General features: G+C 48.8%; 1 protein-coding gene across 1 annotated transcript in view; it reads left to right on the top strand.

Annotated features, from left to right (window-relative positions):
• The window catches only part of VPS11 (VPS11 core subunit of CORVET and HOPS complexes), a 314,076-nt gene that overhangs the window by 211,286 nt on the left and 81,461 nt on the right, over window positions 1–21,329 (top strand). Inside the window, exon 15 of the mRNA XM_069614391.1 lies at window positions 2,747–2,969. Within this exon, the coding sequence (XP_069470492.1) occupies window positions 2,747–2,969 (223 nt within the window). The remainder of the gene's footprint in view (window positions 1–2,746; window positions 2,970–21,329) is intronic.

Below are 21,329 nucleotides of genomic sequence, written 5' to 3'. Positions count from 1 at the left end.
CCGGTTGTTAGAGTTGATAGGTGGATTTGGACAGTTCTCTGGTCTTAAAATAAATGTTTCTAAATTCTGTATTATGCCCATGGGAGAGCGGGACGTGGATATTGAGGGTAGAGTGGAGGTGTTCGGGCTGCGTATAGAGAAAATTAGTACCAAGTATCTTGGGGTGGTAATTCCGAGGGACCTAAGAAAGGTGTTTGAGCTAAACTTTCCTCCTTTGATGGCCAAGGTTGGTTCTGACCTGGATAGGTGGGCCCCACTGACGCTTTCTTGGTTTGGTCGAATGGTCTCTGTGAAGATGAACATGCTGCCTAGGCTGCTCTATCTCTTTTCCTCTCTGCCTCGTGCTATCCCAGACTCCTTCTTTCTCTCGCTTCGGGCGAGAATTCTGCGTTTTGTATGGGGCGGTAAGAGGGCTCGAATAAAGTTGAGTACTCTAACACTTCCTAAGGCGTTCGGGGGATTTGGTCTTCCTGACTTTAAGCTGTACTACAAAGCGGCCCAGTTGCGAGTCATGTTAGAGCATCTGCGAGAGGACCTTAGGACATATTGGTCTTTTATTGAAGATGTGCATGTTCACCCCCACAAGGTTAGGGACTTGCTCTGGACCCCTCCTCGCGCCCTACCAGCGGTAGCCCGGTCCCACCCAATTCTAGCGGTCCTGTGGCGATTGTGGGGACCTGGTAGGGATAACAAATTGTTGTCATCATGGCCTTCTCCCTTGTCTTCCCTGTGGGGTCCTCCACTGGATCTGGGGGGCTAGGGGGTTCCGAGGGACGCAGATGTGGTCGGACCAGGGGCTGGAGAGGGCTGCGCAGCTTTTTGACCAGGGAGGCTTTATTGAATTTCCCCAGCTGTTGGAGCTGCTTCCGGAGAGGCCTCCCTCCATTTTTGACTTTCTGCGACTCAAGGGCATTCTCACGCAAGCAAAGTGGGTGGCCTCCCTTTCTCGTAAGCTGACCGCCTTCGAAAAGATTTTTGTGGAGGCCAGCTCCAGGAAGGGATCCCTGTCGAAAATCTATAATGTGTTAATTACGGCGGACTTGGAGGGGAGACAGGCGTTCAGGGGTGTGTGGGAAGAGAGAATTGGCACGGCACTGGAGGAGCGGGATTGGGACTCCGTGCTTCGAGCTGTCTTTAAAGGGAGGCTTTATACGGCAGCAATGGAGCACAACTTCAAAATGCTCCATTCTTGGCACCATTCGCACGCTTCTTTGTCGAAAATGTTTCCCGGTGTCTCCCCTAAATGTCCCCGATGTGCGGGTAAAGGAACTTGGTTTCATATGTGGTGGGAATGTCCGGTCATCCAGGTCTACTGGGCAGAGTTACTAAGTTGGATCAAAGATATCCTGGGAAACTGCCCTGCCCTCCATCCCATGGAGATTTTACTCGGTGCCCCTGGGCCTCGGTGTGAAGGGGGCCCCTTCCCCAGGGTAGTCAGTGCGATGTTGAGGGCAGGAAGAATGGCCCTGGCCCAGAGGTGGAAAGGATCTCAGGGCCCAACGAAGTCTGATTGGTTTCATAAACTGATAACAATTTTCACCTATGAGAAGCTTGCAGCTATTGTACATGATGACATGCCTTCCTTTTTGCAGGATTGGAGTGTAGTGCTCCTGAATACAGACTGTGCTGCATTGAAACTCTGAGATCTGGGGCCATGTGTGGTGGTGGACAATGTGGGGAGGGTGGAGGCGGTTCGGCTGCTGAATAAAAGCTCCAGCAGAGTGTGCTTTGGCGGGGATCTTGCAGAGAGGGCTAATCGGTCAGATGGCCAGTAATTGTACAGAATTGTGTTCCCAGCCTGGAGGTGCCTCTTCTTCTTTTGTTTGTGAACCCTGTGTAGCTCTTTGTTTTGGGGGGTGGGTGGGGCGGAGGGTTCGGGGGGAGGAGGGTTGGGGTGTTTTTTATGGTTTGGTTTAGACTGGTGGTTGAGTTGAGTATCTATCGCCATTGTTACTGAATAAATCCAATAAACACAAAGTGAAAAAAAAAAAAGAAAAATGTTCCCCTGCACTGATAGACATGGGAACTGATCAGTGCCCCCAAAACGCTTGTGTTTAGCAAGGAAAGTGAAGTAAAACTGTTTCACTTCCCTCCAAAAGTCTCAGTACAAGTTCAAAACAGCTGCAAAAAGTTGATTGTCTCATTGATGTCTATCGAAGGAAAGCTGCAAAAAGAAAATGGTTCCTAACAGAAACGTGATTTAAATTGAAAATGTGGTGAATTTAGAACCCCACATGTCAAACTGGATATACACACATTTAGTACTGGTGCAAATATCCGATCCTAGAATATACAGCGATAATCCAAGTATGTGATGAGTTGGACTGTGAATAGCTTTTCTGACTGCTTGTGCGTAGTTACAGACTGCAGAGGATGTTTCTGCCCACCTAATTATGTGCATTTGTGCTTACTGCATGTGCTGCTTTGTATTTTATTGTGCATCCAGAACTGTGATAACATGATTTCACTTCATATGTCTAGTTCTAGAACTGGGTTAACCAACCTCATCCTCCAAATGTTTTCGTCTACAACTCCCATGATCTCACTTCGGTGACCTTAAAGTCTGGGAATGATGCGAGTTGTAGGGTTGTACGAGAGAATGAAAGGTTGGCTGCCCCTCTTCTTTCTTATTTCATATTCCAGACCATGGGCAGATGTGCTAACTTCATGTTGGGTCCTACATTGCCCACCTTTCCCTGTGCTTGTCACTCCAGTTAACATACTCACTGTCTTTGCTTTCTGTCAGCCCCAAGATCTTCCAGAAGACTAAGTGCAGCATCTGCAGTAGCGCTCTGGAGTTACCCTCTGTGCACTTCTTGTGTGGTCACTCCTTTCACCAGCACTGTTTCGAGAGCTATTGTGAGAGCGACAGTGAGTGCCCCACCTGCATTCAAGAGAACCGTAAAGTGCTAGAAATGATCAGAGCACAGGAGCAGCGCAAAGATCTTCACAACCAATTTCAACGACAGGTAAGCATAGAGGATGCTTCTGGTACTGCCACATTCCAGAGAAAAGTAATGATTCTGTTCCGTTCAGGATTGATGGGGTTCCATTTCTGTCAGCCCATTTACAAGATTTTCTGTCGCAATGTTCCGTCCATCCTTCTCCTGTGTTGTGTGCTTTTTAGTCTCCACATTGCCATCCTCGTAGTCACACCTAGCTGTATTGCTTTCTATTGTGCTAGTGCAGTACCTCTTGCAGTACTAAACCGTTTGTGATACTAGCAACCCAAAGTGGTAAGTAGATCCAAAGTAGGGCTCTGTGGTGATGTGGTTCTATTAGGACTATCTCTTCAGAAGGGTTGGTGAAGTTTGCTGATCTGTTTCACTTCAAGTTTTCCCAGAAATCTTGAACTTTTTTTTATGAGGGGCTGTGACTGTTCCAATTGTCAATATATTCTTTGCCGCTTCAATCTTAATTTCCTAATTTCTCTTCATTTGCAGTCTTTTATCACTCCTTTTTAAGATTACAATGTTCCTGCTCTGCTTTGCACTTTGTTGCACGCTGGATAATACATTTTTCACATTCAACATTTTCTGCCTTGATCAGAAGAATTCTAAAAGCACCAGGAATCGACCATTCACTATGCATCAGAACAGAGCCAAGAAGCCGGATGCTGATTGTAAAACAAACTTAAACAAGAAAAAACAATTCAGCTGGCTAAGGTTAAATACAGACTAGTATTAGCTGCTTCTACATGGTTTCAGCTGCATCTTTTTAATAGTTTACAGTTGAGGATGCCAATGCATCAAGGCCATTGGTACCTGGACATGAACAGTAGGGATTGGATGAAAAGGAAACCGGAAGTGTGTTTATCCAGGGGAGGTGCTTGCATTTCCCTCCCTCTGGGTCGATTGGCAATATTTCCTTGCCAACCCTTATCTATCTTGCCCTCTTGGAAGGTGTATGTTCAAGGAGAAGTCTTTAAGATGGGCCAAGCCCCACATACTTTGTTCTTGTAGGCATGCAGCCGATTGACCATGGCACCGTTGGAAGTTCAGTGGTACAGTTTCTGTTTATAGGTCTGCATCCCGAGATCATCTCGATAATTATGTGGAATGCCTCAGGTGTTTCTCCTTAATACCTTGTGGGGCAGGGACTAGTTATTTTTCACTTTGCAATTTCTGGCTTCCTCCGCCAGCCCTGTGCGGTGGGATCTCAAATTGTAGCGGTGTGGGATTGCAGCCAGTGTGTCTCTGTTGCTATCACTGGTTGCTTTGCACTGGTCTCTGCAGCGCTGTGGCTGTGATTGGTGTTTCAGTGTGTGAGTGGCTGTTAGTCAAGATTGTGTGCAGTAACCTGTGGGAGACTGCACCAACCCTGTCCTCTTGGCAATCGGTAACCCAACCTTTGGTATAAGTCTGTACTACACAGGCTGGTAGTGTGGCTGAGCAGCCAGGCTTATCCCAAGAGGGGTCAATGTGAGCAGTAAGGTTGTTACACAGTTTCACAATGACAGTTATTCAAATAAACAATTACACACAAGGTTTCTTGATGAAACAATTATTAATTTAACAGTTGAAAAAGCCTTCTTTAGTTAGAAGGAAGCAATCGTATAACACAAAATATATTTAAATAAATACACACTCTGTTTCACTAAATCAGTTGATACCCATTGCGGATGGTACGCACACACTTCCTACACCCACAGGTAACTGAAATAACTAGGACACTGTGGACGTTGATTTTTATCACTGGCGCATTTAGAGCAATACTGAGTGGGAGAAAAAAAGGTAAAGTTTTGAGGGAATAAATCATGGTTAACAAATATTCTACAGCAGGTAAGTACTTTTTAAACCCCTCCAATGCAAAGTAAATTAACCCTTTCCTGGGGAAAGGCAAAGAACAAAGTCAGAGGTAAGGAGTCTTTCAGGGAGCCAGGACAGCCAATGTTATTTAAGCAAAAGTTTAGGGGAGCTGAAGCACTTCTGGCAGGTAGGTAAAAAGTCTTGCACAGTGTTTTAGAAATGTTTGTAGAAAATGAAATCAATGTAGGGCCACAAGCTGGGAGGCTTCTGAGGGGCAAATCTGCAAGCAACTCTGCAAAGGCAACCAAGACAAGTCTCAACTGAGAACAAGCAAGGCTACATGACGAGAGGCATGTCCTCTTAGCTTTACAGTACCCTTGGTTAGAAGAAACCTGCTTCCAGCTGGCTTCTGTTCCTGTGTAGGTCTGCAGATCCTGTGTTCCTGGGCCTCAGTCATGGGGACAAGAGAGGATGTCTGGGGACCCCTGCACTACGAATGGAAGGTCGGCGGCAGCAATGGGCAAACTTCAGATCAGCAGCACTTCGTGGTTTCAGCTCCTCCCAGCTCACGCAAGCGGCACAACCGCGGTTCTTGGTTACCTTAATGGACTTTCCTCGCATCTGGGGTCCAGCACTCTGTTGAGGTGGCTCAGGCTTGGTCAGTCCTGCTTAATGGAAGTCCGGAGGCTCTTCCTGGGGCTCGGGTCCGACTAAAAGCGATGCACTCGATCTGGAGTTACTCTTCCTGGCAATATGGTTCCTGCAGCAGCAATTGAAGTACAGCGAGCACCGAGAGGATGTCCAGGCAAGTTCACTGTGGGGTTCCTTCGTTTCACCAACCCAAGGGGAGAAGTCGTCCGTTGCAGGGCTTCTCTAGTCAAGGCGAATTCAGAGCTTCAGCAATGCAACAGGGCTTCACCGGGCCAACCAACAGTCCAGGAGTTGCAGCAGGCGTCCTCTTCAAGTTCTTCTTCGGATTCCTTCGTCCAGTGGTCAACTCTGCCTTCCGAGCAAAAAGCCTCACCTTTTTATGTAGGTCTCCCTATCATTCTAAGCCTAGCTGTCACTCACACCATGGTGGCTGTCCTCCGAGGGCATCCAGCCGGCCAATCACCTTTGGGTGCATTCCTGTAACAAAGCGGATTAAGCAGGGGGAGTTTCGGGCACCTCCCTCACTTCCTGCCCCTGCCTGACACGCTGGAGCCAGAGGCGGGATTCACCAGTGAATCCCGCCAAAGACCAAACGAACAAAGGGACCAAACCTGGTTTGGCGCGCAGAGTAAATCTCAAGAAGGACCTTTCCAACAAGAAATGGTGAAAAAAGACTGGGTCATTTTGACGAAATGGGCACCCATGGGTGTCTTGCTGCCATTGCAGTCCACGGTAAAAACACACAATGGTAGGAAAAAGTAAACCACTGCCACCAGCCATTAATTGTAGAAAGGGTAACATAAAAATGTTACATAAGATAATAGACAAAGGGGATACTAGGTAACCCCTCCAGCACTCTATGGCAAGATAGTGTTCCTCGTCTAGAAAGTTACAAATGTAAGTAGTCAATTTAACGTCACTGTGTCACTGCACTGAAGGTGCGGTGTGTCACTATATAATGATGCCCATGGAGTTTGTCAGACTCCAAAGTCAAATGGAACAGAGTCCAAATCGCAGAAAAATACATGAGTAGGAAAAAGGTCTCGCTCTCTCCAGGTTAGAAATTAAAAGTCCTAAAGTCCAGCAAAAAGAGCTGGGGGTCTCTAAGGTAGAAGGGAATTGGCACATTTCTGAGAATTCTCCCTAACAGTGACCAATTTTGATATCCTGGTGTTCTCTCCATTGTTACGGATTGGATGTAGCTTAAAGTGAGAAAAAACACTGGCAAGCACCTGCATCAAGAGGCAAGGCTAGAGATAAGGGTCTGCAAACACATGTTTGCATAAGGAGGTGTGGCAGGAATTGGATTCCTCTCCTTTGCATCCATCCCCCTCCTGTTCAGGTCTAGTGCTGGGTTCCCTATGGACAAAACCAATGGTCTGGGCTTCTGACAATGACAGCGTATATGCAAAGCATCAAATTCTAAGCAGATACAAGCTCCGGAAAGGCTGTTACTGGGCATTTAATGAACACCATATGTAGCCCGCCTTGCCTCCCAGCACCATTGCTTGTCTTGCCCCAATATATATTTCTGATGCTTGTGAATCTGTTTAGTCACATGCTATGCATATAGTCCGACATATAGTGGTAATCGCAGAGTATTGCATCTAGTCTTTTGAGGATTGAAAAGGGACGTCTACATGGACGTGCTTGGGACCCTATCCCTAACGTGACATGTAGGGTACCCAAAATTCCTTGCGCGTCGAGGTCCTTTTTCTTCCATCAAGCTAGCTGTTTGCCTTATGCAGAGCTCTAAAATTGCTAAGATATATTTCTTTGTCGACGACCTACAGTCTTTTAATATTCGTCAATCTTTCACCCGCTACTTCAGAACCAACGCTAAAGACGACTGTAGATTTTGGCGGCTGGTGCTCCGGTCGACGCTGTAGACTGCGTGGCATCGGCCTTCCGGCCAGGCCTACACAGTAGGGAGAGTGGGGGCAGGGGTCGTGTGTTTTCAAGAATGTGTTTCTTTCTTCCCTCTCTTTTCCCTTCTGGTTTTGCTATCACTATTAACCTGAGCTCTGGATAGGACTCCTTGTAAAGTTTGCCCTTCTTGCAACGGCAAGTACCCATGGAAAGACTCACACTGAAGGTGTAATAAGTGTCTACCTCGATCATAACGAGCAGTCCCGCCGGTCCTGCAAACGTTGGCATCCGAAGACGATAAAAGAACGGCGAGTAAAGTAGTGGGCAGCCTATGCCATGCAGCAGGCCGAGAGTAGCTCTCCCACCTCTGCCTCGAGTGACGAGGAAGGAAGCGACAGCCATGTCTCCGATCCAGAGGCCATTGACCTATCTGCGGAAGGACACACACACAGACATCATGTAAAGGAAAGCACACAACCCCCAAGCTGCCGCAATAGAGTCGTCGGGAAGGCCACAGACGCCAACGGGTACGCCGAGACTAGTTTGCACATACGCCCCATGCAAGAGTGGCTCAGCAGCCAATGGTGTCAGGCCAGCGGACAATGGGACAATCTAGTGGTTCTCGGCAGCCCTCGTTCTCACTCTGCAGTGGTGGCCGAGGGAAAACCTCTTGAAGGGGAAAACCTTCACCACCCCTGCAGTAGAAGCCCCTCTCACCACAGACGCACTCTGACTGGGTGGGTGGCTCACCTCCATCACACAGCGCACATCGTTTGGTCCCCAGCAGTAGCATCCAACGACATACAACAGTTGAAGTTCTTGGCAGTGTTCAAAGCCCTAAAAGCTTTCCAAACACAACTACAGGGGAAGACCGTACTGGTCCTTGTGGACAGCACCACAGCCATGTATTACCTGAACAAGCAGGGGGGCACACACTCTCCAGGGCTATCCAAACTGTCCCAGAACATTTGGAAGTGGGCTCTCAAACACCAGTTGTTACTCCTGTCTCAACACGTTCAAGGGGAACTCCATCTTCTGGCAGACGTGCTCAGCAGAGACTTCCCTCTACCCACACAGTACGAATTGCAATTGCACGAAGACAGTCTCAAACGTCTTTACGGAATGGGGCTTCCCAGAGATTGACCTGTTCACAACTCTGGAGAACGTACAATGCCCTGATTACGCCTCCAGGTACCCCCAGGACCGCTCTAAGAAGAATGGTGTCTGGATAACATGGTCAGGGAAATTTGTCTACGCTTTTCCCCCAACTCCCCTACTCAACAAGATGAAGCTGCCTTGCACATACAACATGCTCTCACAAGACATGAGAAACACTCCATCCATGCCCGCAAACTCTCTATTTGGCGGACTGGCTCCTGAAGTCCTAGAGTTCAGGCACCTCCAACTCCCTCAGAGATGCATGGACATTCTTAAGGAGGCTAGAAAACCGAACACCAGACATTGCTATTCCAATAAGTGGAAACGCTTCGTTATCTGGTGCCATTCTAAGAGCATCAATCCCATAGACTGCTCTCCTACACATATTGGTTTATACCTGACTCATTTACTGGACTCAGGTCTGGTTTTTAATTCCCTGAAGGTCCACCTAGCTGCTCTTTTAGCTTGCACTACGTCCCAAAAGAAGGTGTTGTGGTGGAAGATCCCAGTGATCAAGGCATTTATGGAAGGGGCTAAGACTTCATCCCCCAATTTCAAATCCAGCTCCCGGATGGGACCTAAATGTGGTATTAACTAGACTAATGGGATCTCCTTTTGAACCTATGCATAAGGCTAGCCTTAACGCACTCACTTACAAGACCACCTTCCTAGTGGCAGTCACTTCAATAAGACGAGTCAGTGAATTACAGGCCCTTTCAGTTCAAGACCCATTTGTCACAATTCACAAAGATAAGATGAGTTTGTGTCTAAATTCATTTCAAAGTTCCATGTGAACTGTTAGGGAGAATTCTCAGAAATGTGCTAATTCCTTTCTACCTTAGAGGCTCCCAGCACTTTTGCTGGACTATAGGACTTTAATTTTCAACCTGGAGAGAGTGAGACCTTTTTTCCCCACTCTCTCATGTATTTTACTGTGATTTAAACACGGTTTCTTTTGGAGTCTGACAAACTCCATAGGCATCATCTTTGCATTGTGACACACAGCAACTACAGTGCAGTGGCACACGGAAGTCGATTTTCCAAATGTTTAAATACCTTCACTGTTGTTGGATACAGTAGTTTCACCAAGAGAATTGAAATTGACTTTACTTACAATTTGTAACTTTCTAGTCCCAGCACGCGCTATCTTTGCGTAGGGTACTGGAGGGGTTACTTAGTATCCCCTCTACCTAGTTTCACATGTAACATTTTTATATTACCCTTTCTACAATTAATGGCTGGTGGCAGCGGTTTACTTTTTACTACCATTGTGTGTTTTTACAGCGGGCTGCGTTCGCAGCTGCAGTAAAGCAACCATGGGTGCCCATTTTATCAAAATGGCCCTGGTCTTCTTTTTCTGCCATTTCTTGCTGGAAAGGTCCTTCTTGAGATTTGCTCGGCACGCCAAACATGGTTTGGTCCCTATGTTCGCTTTCTTTGGCGGGATTCACAAGTGAAGCCCGCCTCTGGCTCCAGCATGTCTGGCAGGGGGCAGGAAGTGATGGAGGTGCCCGAGTCTCCCTGTGCTTAATCCCCTTGGTTCCAGGAATGCACCCAAAAGTGATTGGCCGGCTGGCTGTCTGGCAAGGACAGCCACCCTGCTTTGTGATTGGTAGCTAGGCTGGAATGAATGGGAGAAACATGCATAAAAGACGAGGCTTTTTGTCTTGGAAGGCAGAGTCAATCAGTGGACGAAGGAATCTGAAGAAGAACTTGGAACAGATGCCTGTTGCAACTCCTGGACCATTGGTTTGCCCGGTGAAGCCCTGCTGCTGTGCTGAAGCTATGAATTCACCTCAACTAGAGAAGCCCTGCAAGGACGGCTTCTCCCCTTGAGTTGGTGGGACCAATCGACTCCAAAGTGAACTCTTTTGCACATCCTCTCGGAGCTGGCTGTTACTGCTGCTGGAACCGAAGTGCTAGGGAGAGGAACACCAAACAGTCCATCACTTTTAAATCGGACCTGAGCTTGTGGAAGATCCTCCGGACTCCCAGTAATGTGAGGAAAGTCCAGAGTGGTATCCGATAGTCTGCGGTGGTGCTATTTGCTGAGACGCGAGGAGCTGAAACCGTGAAGTGACGCTGAATAGAAGCTTGTCCTTTTCTGCCGCTGACCGTCCCATTTCAGTGCAGGAGTCCCCAGACGACCTCCCTCTCGTCCCCATGACTGAGGCCCAGGAACAAAAGGATCTGCAGAGCTGCACAGGAACAGAAGCCAGCTGGAACCATTTCTTCTAACCAAAGGTACTGTAAAGTTTGAGAGGACTTACCTCTGGTTGTTGTAGCATTACTTGATCTCAGTTGAGACTGGTCTTGGTTGCTTCTGTAGAGTTTCTTCCATCTTCTACCTCTCACAAGCCTCCCAGATTGTGACCCTACATTGATTCTACTTGTCTACAAAGACTTCTAAAACATTGTGCAAGACTTTTACTTACCTGCAAGAAGTGCTTCAGCTCACCTAGACGTTTGCCCAATTGACATTGGCTGGCCTGGCTCCCTGAATGACTCTTCTCTCTTCTGCTTGTGCCTTACCCTCCCTCCAGGAAAGGGTTAATTTACTTTGCATTGAGGGGGGGTTCAAAAGTACTTTCCTGCTTCAGAATTTGTGCGTGATCTCTTGTTTTATTCTGAAACATCTTTACTTTAACACTCATCTCAGTATTGCTCTAAATATACCAGTGATCTATTAATGTCCGGTGTCCTAGCTATTTAAGTCACCTGAGGGTGTAGGAAGTGTTTGTGTACCATCCCAAATGGGTATTTGCTGATTTAGAGAAACTAAGAGTGTGTATTTTGGAGTCTTTTTGATTGTTAATATTATATTGCCTCTTCTGAAGAAGGGTTATCAAACTGACTGTTAAATTAATTAGTAGTTGTTTAATCAAGAAAACTTGAGTGTGTTTATTTGGATACCCGTCACTGTGAATCTGTGTAACCACCCTCCTGCTCACATTGACCCCTCTTGAGATGAGCTTGGCTGCTCAGCCACACTACCAACCTGTGTAGTGCAGAATTATACCAAAGGTTGGTTCCTATTGCCAGGAGGTCAAGGTTGTTGTAGTGCACCCAAAGGGTACTGCTCCAAATCTTGTCTAACGTGGACCAATCAATAGAAATGCCTGCCTTCTTCCAGACCCCACTAACGTGTCAGAAAGAAGCCTTCACACAATTGATGTGCGCAGGGCAGTCATATATTATCTTGAAAAGACAAAAACACTAAGAAAAATGAATATGATTTTCATTTCGGTGGCGGCTGGTAGAGAGGGGTACCCTGTCTCTAATTCAGCCATCTCAAATTGGATTGTAAATTGCATCACACTCTGCTACACTCTTGCCAAGAGAGATCTGCCATTCAAGCCTAGAGCACACTCGACTCGGGGCACTAGAGCTTCCATAGCATTCATTGCCAAACTTCCTCTCGAGTACACTTGCAAAGTAGCAACCTGGAGTTCTATACACACCTTTACAAAACACCACTGCCTAGATACTCACTCTAGGTCTGATTGTCAGGTGGGACAAGAGGTACTAAGAAATCTCTTTACCACGGTTCCTTCTCACACCCCGCCATCCAACTCTGGGTACTGCTTGCTAGTCTATGCACAGTATATGACTCTAAGCAGATTCACAAGCATCAGAAGACCTTCATTACTTACTATAATAGCATTTCTGATGATTGTATCTTCTTAGAGTCAAATGTGCCCACCCTTCCCCCCCGCTCTGAGTAGAAGGAACATAAACATCTTACTATTATCTCTCTTTCTGTACTCACTCACGTTAGTCATAAAGCTCTCTCACAGCAGAAAAAACACAACCAGAGGACCCTCGACGCGTGAGGGATTTTGGGTACACTACACATCACGTTAGGCATAGTGTTACAAGCACGCCCATGTTGACGTCCCCTTCCGATCCTTGAAAGACCAGATGCAATACTCCTTGATTACCACTAGCTGTCTGACTATATTCACAGCATGTGAATCTAAGCCGATACAATCATCAGAAATGCTATTACGGTAAGTAATGCTTGTCCTATTTCTGGGGCTATTGAGTCACTTGCTTTCCATAGTCCATCCAATGGTTTGCTCCAAATAAGAACACTATTTTCAAAGTCAACAAATGGGACATAGACGGGGGCATTCCTGTCACACTATACCTATCCTGTGTACATGTACCCTCACATTTTTCCCCGCACTCCTGTGCAGCAAGTCTCCAAAGCGTACAGAAACATGTTGACACCATTACACTGATGGTCACCAACTTCGACACTGAAGCACTGTCAGATGGTAGAATTTGGTGCGAGGGGTGGGTCACTGTGGGGGGGGATGAGTGGTTGGGGTGGGATTTTCACCTTGCGGGAAAACCACTTACTTAGCCAATCCCAGCTTTGATGGCACAACCTCGGGGTGAGTTGAAGGGAAGTCACCTTGAAACCGCGAGACCGCAAAATCAAATCTAACCAGATTCACATGCCCCAGAAGACAAATATTACTTAGCAGTAATAGTCTTCCACAGATGTCATGTCAGAAAAAGAAACCATCTGCATATATTGATGCATAAGGGATCATGCGCATGTTAACATGTAGGATAAGGATAGTGTGACCGAATGTCCCTTGTCGACACCCTATTTTTTGCTTAAATAAACCTAGTGTTCTACTCCGAGCAAACCACTAAATGGCGGACTATGCAAATCATATGATTCTAAGCCGATAGAAGGTTTAGACTATTACTGGTAAGTAGTATGTGTTATATATAACACAGAATGAAAGGTGCTCTCCAGCAGTGTACCTGTAACTCTCAGCAGTGTACCTGTAACTCTAGTGGTGTTCTCCTTCTTCTAGCACTTGCAAGCTTCATGCTGTCTTCAGGAAGACAGTCCCATATGTTAATGTAATTAATCACCCATCAGTAGATGGATGTTGCTCACCACCGTGCTGTCAGGGGCATTGGTTAGAAAACCTTGAGTCAATCGAATGAAACATTGAGGAAACTCCCTGGATCGCCACTCGTCAGCCGGGATTCACCCAGAACTCCGGCCTCCTCAACTTGAGGGAACTCTTCTTTGATACACGCCTCTGCTGTTTTAGTGTTAGACAAAGGTGTTGATCATACAAAAGAGCGGGGAACACACGCACCACCAACCAATTGTTGTAACAAAAATACAGAAAACAGGTTAACACCAAATTGGAGTAGGAGACATACAGACAGTACCCCAAATATCTCCTGTAGTACCTAGAACTGTTGGCATCTACTTCGTACGGGGTCTGAAACTATGAGGAAACCAAGAGGTACTATTAACCCACTTAAACCTGGGAGCTAGTGTTCAATGAATATAGGAATTAAGTGGCTTACCACAGAGGAGGATTAACTGGTAATGAAAAATGTCAATAGTTCAAGAACCAACAACAGGACAAAACAACAAAAAGAAACGTTAGTATAGGATATTCAACCGGGCACGCGAGGGTCGCACTAGATACAGGATGGTGCACTGATCAGCAAAGTGTTCGTGAGTGCACGTGATGGACTCTTGAAGAACTTATTCAGAGAGTCTCTTTGTGCAGTTGTTGTATGGAGATGATGAACAACAGTGGTTCAGAATGGATACAAGTAAGTATGTGTGTAGACAAGAGTACGTGAACCCCTGAGCGGTAATGCAACTTATCAGGTGATTGGAGCCAGCCTGGCGTATTGCACTGTTACACCTAAACTGACAGAAAAGCATAATAAGTCTTACCAAGCGTATCTGAGAGTAGCAGAATACCAGCAGAGGGTGAAATGAAGGGAGGAATCCAGTTCACAGGCGAGGTTCGGCAGCGGCTGGTCTCTATGAAAACAAGAAGTAGAACAGAAGAGGTCTGTGTGGCATTCCATTTTGTCAACAGTCCGTAATGAAGTACTAGGGAATAGACAAAAGGAGGTCTGATTTAAACGTAGCCGTAGTCAGGAATCAGTATCAGAGTTCAAAAAGTTAGAGTAATGCTACAAATCGAAGTGCAGCAATGCCGCGGAACGCAACTTTTAAACTGAAGAATGCAGGCAGAGTTTGTGAGGCTGCGTGGGGTATTTGTATTTGTTTATTTATAATGCGCAGACCATCAGGCCCGGGGGCATCAGGGCGCAATTTGTACAGGGTTGCAAGAAAAGAACATACAGGGAGATAAATTACAATAAAAGTATACCAATACAGCATAATAACAATCTTAATAATTACAAATATTAAACATGGTACAGTGTCCCTAGGCTCCGCAGAGGAAGTATCCCTGAGGTAGTTGGGAAGGTAGCAGACCAGAAATCGTGCAGGGGAACAGGCGGGCTGGGTAAGTAGGACAGATGTCTAACACGACTATTGCTGGTCAAAGAGCCAAGATTTGGTTTTATTCTTGAAGGTGTTGAAGGAGTCTTCAGCTCTGATGGCAGCGGGGAGGGTGTTCCAAAGTTTGGAGGCTAGGACAGGGAAGCTAGTGCCTCCAAAGCGTACAGGGTGCGCGGACAGCTGACGTGACGCGGCCAAGCATTGTGCATCTCCACAGCAACTTCCACCGGTGCCAAACTGGAGCAGCTAAGCAACGGGCCACAGCAAACACACTCCTACCAGCGTGAGGAGCAAGCAACCCCTTAGGTGTAACAATGGAATGCTAGTCCTAGTAGCACTTGAACATTGCAGCTGCAAGGACCAGAATTCCCTGCACTAATGATTGATGACTTAATCAACACCTGGGACAGTCTTCCCAAAGAGAGCACAAGGCCTGAAAGAAGTGTACCAACAACTCTTGTCGTTCTCCTTCTGGTGCTGAGAACTAGAAGTTATCTGCTTAGATTCACATGCAGCACCTAGACGCCCAAAGGACTGGTCGATGCGTGAATTTCGAGAGATGTTCAAAATGTTATCTTTCATGGGGGGGCGCTGTTGTGTGCCGAACAAGATGGCCGCCTGAACCGTGAGCTCAGCGGCAGGCATTTCACTTGTTCCTGATCCTGTGCCTCTGCGATCACCTGAGTGAACCTGACTGCTACGATTCATGAGCAGCTGGCCCTGGGACCACCCGGTCTGAATCCTGATTGAAAATGGTGGTGTGAACCCAGGGATCGAGTGCTCCCACGGCTGCGGCCATCTGCCAACGGCTGCTAAGCTGCGTGCCAAAATCCGGCGCTGGAGGAGAGGCGAGCTGATCCGCCTCGCATACTTGGGGCGCCCCACCAGCCTTGAGGGAACCCGTCAGGCGGTGGGTCACCCCACCGTTCTGCATTTGAGCAGGGACTCTAGGGAGACAACGTGGGCGCTGAGACCCCACACCGCTGGTGTGAACTGATGCCGCCGACTGAGCTGCGCGGCCTGTGGCGGGCTGGTATCCCTGTGGGCTGTGCCGGGACCCGCTTTGGGAGGCGGGCTGTATCCTGCCTCGGCCGTGACCTGCCCCCCCCTCCCCTCGGTGGCCGCATTGGAGCGCGAGGGCGGTTTGGTGGCAGTCCCCCCGCCACCCCCCTCCTCCCGTCAACGAGACTTCAGCACTCGGGGTTTAGCTGCGGCGCACCGACGGATCCCAGGTGCCGCGCTCCCCCGACAATGAAAGCTAAAATACCGGATCCTTGGTGGCCATAAGGTACGTGGGGGATTAAGTCCTCAAGCACCCCCATTGATGGACACGAACTTGTATAAACCCTACAGGGATCTCCGGAGTGACTGCCACCAGTCCCTTGCTAACGTACCCACAGGACAAAGTTATAATACGGGACTACGCTGCCCGGGAGGGAGCACCGGCCGGCCTCATCTGATGGGGGATACCCTGGGACCCGATGGCCTGCGCCTGAGGGCGTGCTGCGGCCCAGACCCTGTCCCGACTCCGCTCCTCCTCCCCTCATGGTGCCCCCTGCGGTGTAGATGCGCCCAGTCCCTTCCGCTCCCTCTATGAACATCTACACGCGGCCCAGACAGATCGCATTGGATCCTTGTACCGTGTCTGGGGAGACACTGGTTCCTGGTAGCTTCGGCGCGGCCTTCTGCCCATCCTGGCTGTGTGCCCCATAAACTGGCTCGTGCCTCCCGCAGGTCACACAATCTTTCCCTGAGACAACGGCACGGGGGCTATTGGCGATGGGGTGTACATCCTGACCTCCCTATATGCATATCAGCCATCCAGAAGCAGGCCGCGCACAATACAACAAGACGGGGGGGGGGGGGCCTAGCGTCCCTCGCCCCCCTCCCCAAAATACAACTAGTTCCCTGAACTTTGAGCTGTCGGCCTCCTGAGAGGTGGTACTGGGGCGCTGTGCCTAAATTCTCTGCGACCAACAGCGGTTGCACCTGCTCACTTATGCACATGTGGCTTTGAGGCTCCATTCCCAGCTCTCCCGTTACAGGTCGAGATCCCACTGACTACGTTGGCAACCACATCTACTGTGAAGACGTAAGTGCGGTCATCAGACCCCCCCCCCCCCCCGGCCGCCTGCTCGACCCTCTGGGTCCCCCCTCCTGGGACACAACACGCAAATAGGGTCATCTACTAAGGCACGCCAGTTCAACCTCCTAAACTATCCGTGGGACCCCCGATTCATTGAAGGGGCAAATATAATATCCTACTGTTGCCCCAGGCGATCACCTCCTACTGGTGTGCGCAGCTCGGACCTCCAACGTGCTGTATCCTGCTAGACCCCCTCCCACACTGCCTGGGGTACCATATATCCTCCTTCATTCCTCTCAAGTCTTGTTATCGGCACAATGACCAAAGGAGCCGGGAAAAAGCAGTGCTCCATTAACATGTTTGCAAAAACTCCGTCGAGATCGACTGAGGAAGTGCCTGAGCAGGCCCCCACTAACTCATCATCTGTTGCTCCAGACTCTCAGAACATGATGAAATTCATCCGTGAGGGCTTCACCACACTCCATTCCAAATTGGACAACATGAATGGCACCATATCCTCCATCAAGGCCCACATCGAGAGGACTGACAGTCGGGTGTCGGAGATCGAGACAAGAGTGAGTTCCACCGAGGATGGCCTGGGCTCCCTTCGTGCGAGGGTCTCCGCGCTCTCCAACCGAGTCCTCGAGGTTGAGAAGAAGAATGAGGACCTTGAGTCCCGATCGAGGCGTAATAACCTCCGCATTATTGGTGTTCCCGAGGATGGTATCAATGAGCCGATGGAGGAATATATCGAACATACACTACTGTCGCTCCTCGATTCCCCGAAGCTCTCCCCACAGTTCGCGATAGAGCGAGCACACCGAGCCTTAACAGCTAAACCCAAGCCGGGAGTGCCTCCACGCCCCATCATAGCTAGAGTTCTGAACTTCCGAGACCACAATGCCCTCCTCAGGGCCGCAAGAATTAAGGGCAAACTTCTGTTGGGTGGAGCAAGGATACACCTATACCCTGACTTCTCAGTGGCTGTCCAGCGGGAGCGCAAGACTTTCCTGGCAGTAAAGAAAAGGCTAAGAGACCACGGAGTTAAATACTCCACGCTATATCCCGCTAAACTTTGCATTGAACACGTCACCCATGTTTCTACGTCTGTAAAGCTACCCTGTCGAGCGGTCGCCAACACTGACTACCTCTCTGCGCCAGGAATATGAGTCTACTACTCTCCAACAAGATCAATTTGGTTCACCGTTATACGACTGTGCCACGCTCAAGCGTGCGAAACCGCCTTCAAATTACGTACAAAGCCACTTTCAGGCACTATGTTTATCCCAAATTGCCTCCGGCCTGGAGCGTCGCCACGAGGCCGGCCAACTGGTCCCCCGGCGTTGATACGACTGGTTAGGATTTGGTTAATGGGTTTCGGGGTTGTCATTCCTCTAGTTGGGGGAGGGATGTGGGTGGGGGTTGGGTACGTTGGGTGTTATAAAAAGCTTGCCGCTGGCAGCGAGGGCAGAGCACAAGGTAACATTGAACGGTTGGGGCTGCAGGGCTGCTAAACCGACCCATCAGACCTTAATATTGATTTGATACGAACATTTCTACATTGGTGACCGAAGATAACCTGACTTTCATGAGTTGGAATGTGCGGAGCTTGGGCAATTTTAAGAAAATGAGGCAACTCCAGCTACAGGCCGAACGGCATGGGGCCAAAATCCTTTTTCTGCAAGAGACACATGCCTGCGCTGAACAATGTGTGAGATTTGCCAAAATGTGGGGCCCCTAAAGATACTTAACCGACTTCTCTACCCAAAGCCCCGGGGTCATGGCCCTTATTCAATCCTCCCAGATAGACCCCCAGGGCAGATATGTGCTACTCCATGCCACGCTTCAAAACACGGAGGTGGCCCTACTGAATATTTATGGTCCTAAAATAGACAACCCTGAATTTTATACACACCTCACATCCCTTCTCGATGGATTTCCCCTAGTTCCAATTCTCTGGGCGGGCGACTTTAATACAATTTCTGATGTGAACCTCGACAGATCTAGGTCCAGGACCGCCAACTTACCAAGGCGGCCTACACTACCCTGTCATTTCTCCACCAACTCGCAATGGTTGACACATGGAGACTCCTACCCCGACTCCTGCTCCTACTCCTTCTACTCTTCGGTGCACGACTCCTATTCCCGAATTGATAGATGGGTAATCTGATGTACTGTTAAAAAATGTGACACCACTAATGATTCTTCCTAGAACCCTATCTGACCACTCGCCAGTGACCATCACCATGTGCTGGGGCCCAGACCGCGAACGTACTAGACACTGGAGGATGAAACCCGACTCTCTCCTTGACCTCTTATTTAGCTCTGAGCTGGAGGTGGCCCTCGAGGAGTTCTTTGAAATAAACACAGAATCGGTGTCTTCACAGGCCACTCTATGGGAATGTTTTAAGGCTTATATTAGGGGCATAGCGCTGTCAAAGGAAAGTGGTATTCTTAGAACAATCCAGAGGGACCTTGCTGAAAGCGAATTCTAACTATCGATTCTGGCGGCCCAATGTTCCTACTCCAAACCCATGAGGCCCTGGAATCTATAGGAGTGGAACTCGACACATTCCAGTCACTGGCGGACCGTGAGCAAAAATTCTTGGATAACCCTGGCCTGGAAAGGAAATATGGAGAGGGTGAACGCCCCGGCCGCTTCCTTTCTAGGCTCATCTGCCGCAAGCTAGGTGCCCCGCATATTCCCGGGGTTGAGAGGCCCGATGACTCTCTGGCTGTCTCATCGAAGGACATCAACTCGGAATTGCTCACCTTTTATGAAGCACTGTATGCCAATGCGGATGATGCCTCGATGGCGGAAATTGACTCTTACCTCAAGCCCTCCCCCTATCGACTCTCCCCTGAGACCATCGGATTCCTCGACTCTCCGCTCTCCCATGAGGAGTTCTCGGATGCTGTGGACTCCCTTTCCTCTGGGAAGGCTCCTGGCTCTGATGGCATCCCGATCGAATTTTACAAACGCTAGAAATCACTCCTACTCCCCCACCTAATAGCTCTCTGGGAGGAATCAGTGGAGACAGGCCAATTTCCCCCATCACTCCGTGAAGCCACGATAACCGTATTACTTAAACCTGGTAAATCCCCCAAACAATGCGGCTCGTACCGCCCTCTCTCGCTCGTAAATTGCGATGTCCAAATATATGCCAAGTCGTTAGCGTTGCGTCTTGCCCCCTGCATGCCATACGTTATCCACTCTGATCAAGCAGGATTCATCCCAGGACGCTCCACCTCCTTGAACCTGAGCCACCTCTTTAACATAATTAGCAGAATAAATCCAAAAGTACACGCGGTGGCCGCCACACTTGACATGCAAAAAGCGTTTGACTCTGTCTCGTGGAGTTACCTCTGGCGGGTCCTTGAAAAATGCAACTTTGGCCCCGCCTTTCTCTCCTGGGTCAGACTACTTTACTCCGATCCGGTGGTCAGGGTCCGCACTAAGGACCGATGCTCTCCCCTCTTCAAGATCGCCAGGGGGACGAGGCAGGGTTGATCATTCTCTCCCCTGATCTTCACCATAGCAAAAGAACCTTTTGCCGACATGTTGCGCCAATTCCATGCACATAGAGGGTTGCGAACTGCGGGCCAGGCTGATATAGCGTCTCTGTACGCCGACGACGCACTCCTCTTCATTCGTTCTCCCTCCATCAATTTGCCCCCAATATTGGAGGACGTTGTCCGTTTCGGTCACATTTCGGGCCTTAAAGTGGACTGTGCAAAATCCACTCTCTTCCTACTCACGGATTGCACTCTTCTCCCTCCTGATACCCAGGGGTTCACGTGAGCTCAGTCAAAAATCACCTATCTCGGGATAGAAATAACTCGACAGTTCGAGTCGACCTACGAAGAAAATTATCAAAATTATCTCGTGCATCTGGCAACCAGGACCCTAGCTTGGAGTAAGCTACCGATTTCCCTTGCAGGCAGAATAGGGATACTGAAGATGATAGTACTGCCCCAACTTCTTTACAGGTTCACCAACATCCCCCTATGGTCAGACGAGGGCTTTTTCCGAACACTGACTCGTACGATTAACTCCTTTTTGTGGCACTCGGGTGCGGTCCGTCTTAAACTTGGAACCTCGTCCACCCCAATGGTTGGTGGCGGCTTTGGGGCCCCTGATTTTCGCAAATACTGGCTGGTTGCTCAAATCCAATTCACATCACACTGGTTCAACACAATAGACCCCCCCCCCCCCCTCCACATGTCAGACTCGAAAAACTAACGGTTAGCGACCGGGATATCCGCTCCCTGGTGATACAACCCATCCCATCGGGCCTGGACTCACTTGACCCGGTGGTCTGCACGTCCCTGGCATTAACAAAAACGTGGAAACTGCTTGGCACTGTCCACCCGTTTCACGGCAACCTCCCGCTCTGGAACTTTCTCCCTGGGGTCCCTCGAGTACCGCTGCCCATGGTGCGCCGTTGGGCCGAGGCTGGATGTGAGTTGATCCGTGATGCCTTTGTGCAGGGCAGCATCATCGAATGGC

The sequence above is a fragment of the Ambystoma mexicanum genome, chromosome 9, assembly GCF_040938575.1.
Source record: "Ambystoma mexicanum isolate Mex_15411 chromosome 9, UKY_AmexF1_1, whole genome shotgun sequence".
Taxonomy (NCBI): domain Eukaryota; kingdom Metazoa; phylum Chordata; class Amphibia; order Caudata; family Ambystomatidae; genus Ambystoma; species Ambystoma mexicanum.
The sequence above is the reverse complement of the archived record's forward strand: the minus strand, read 5'-3'. Positions and strand labels throughout refer to the sequence as shown.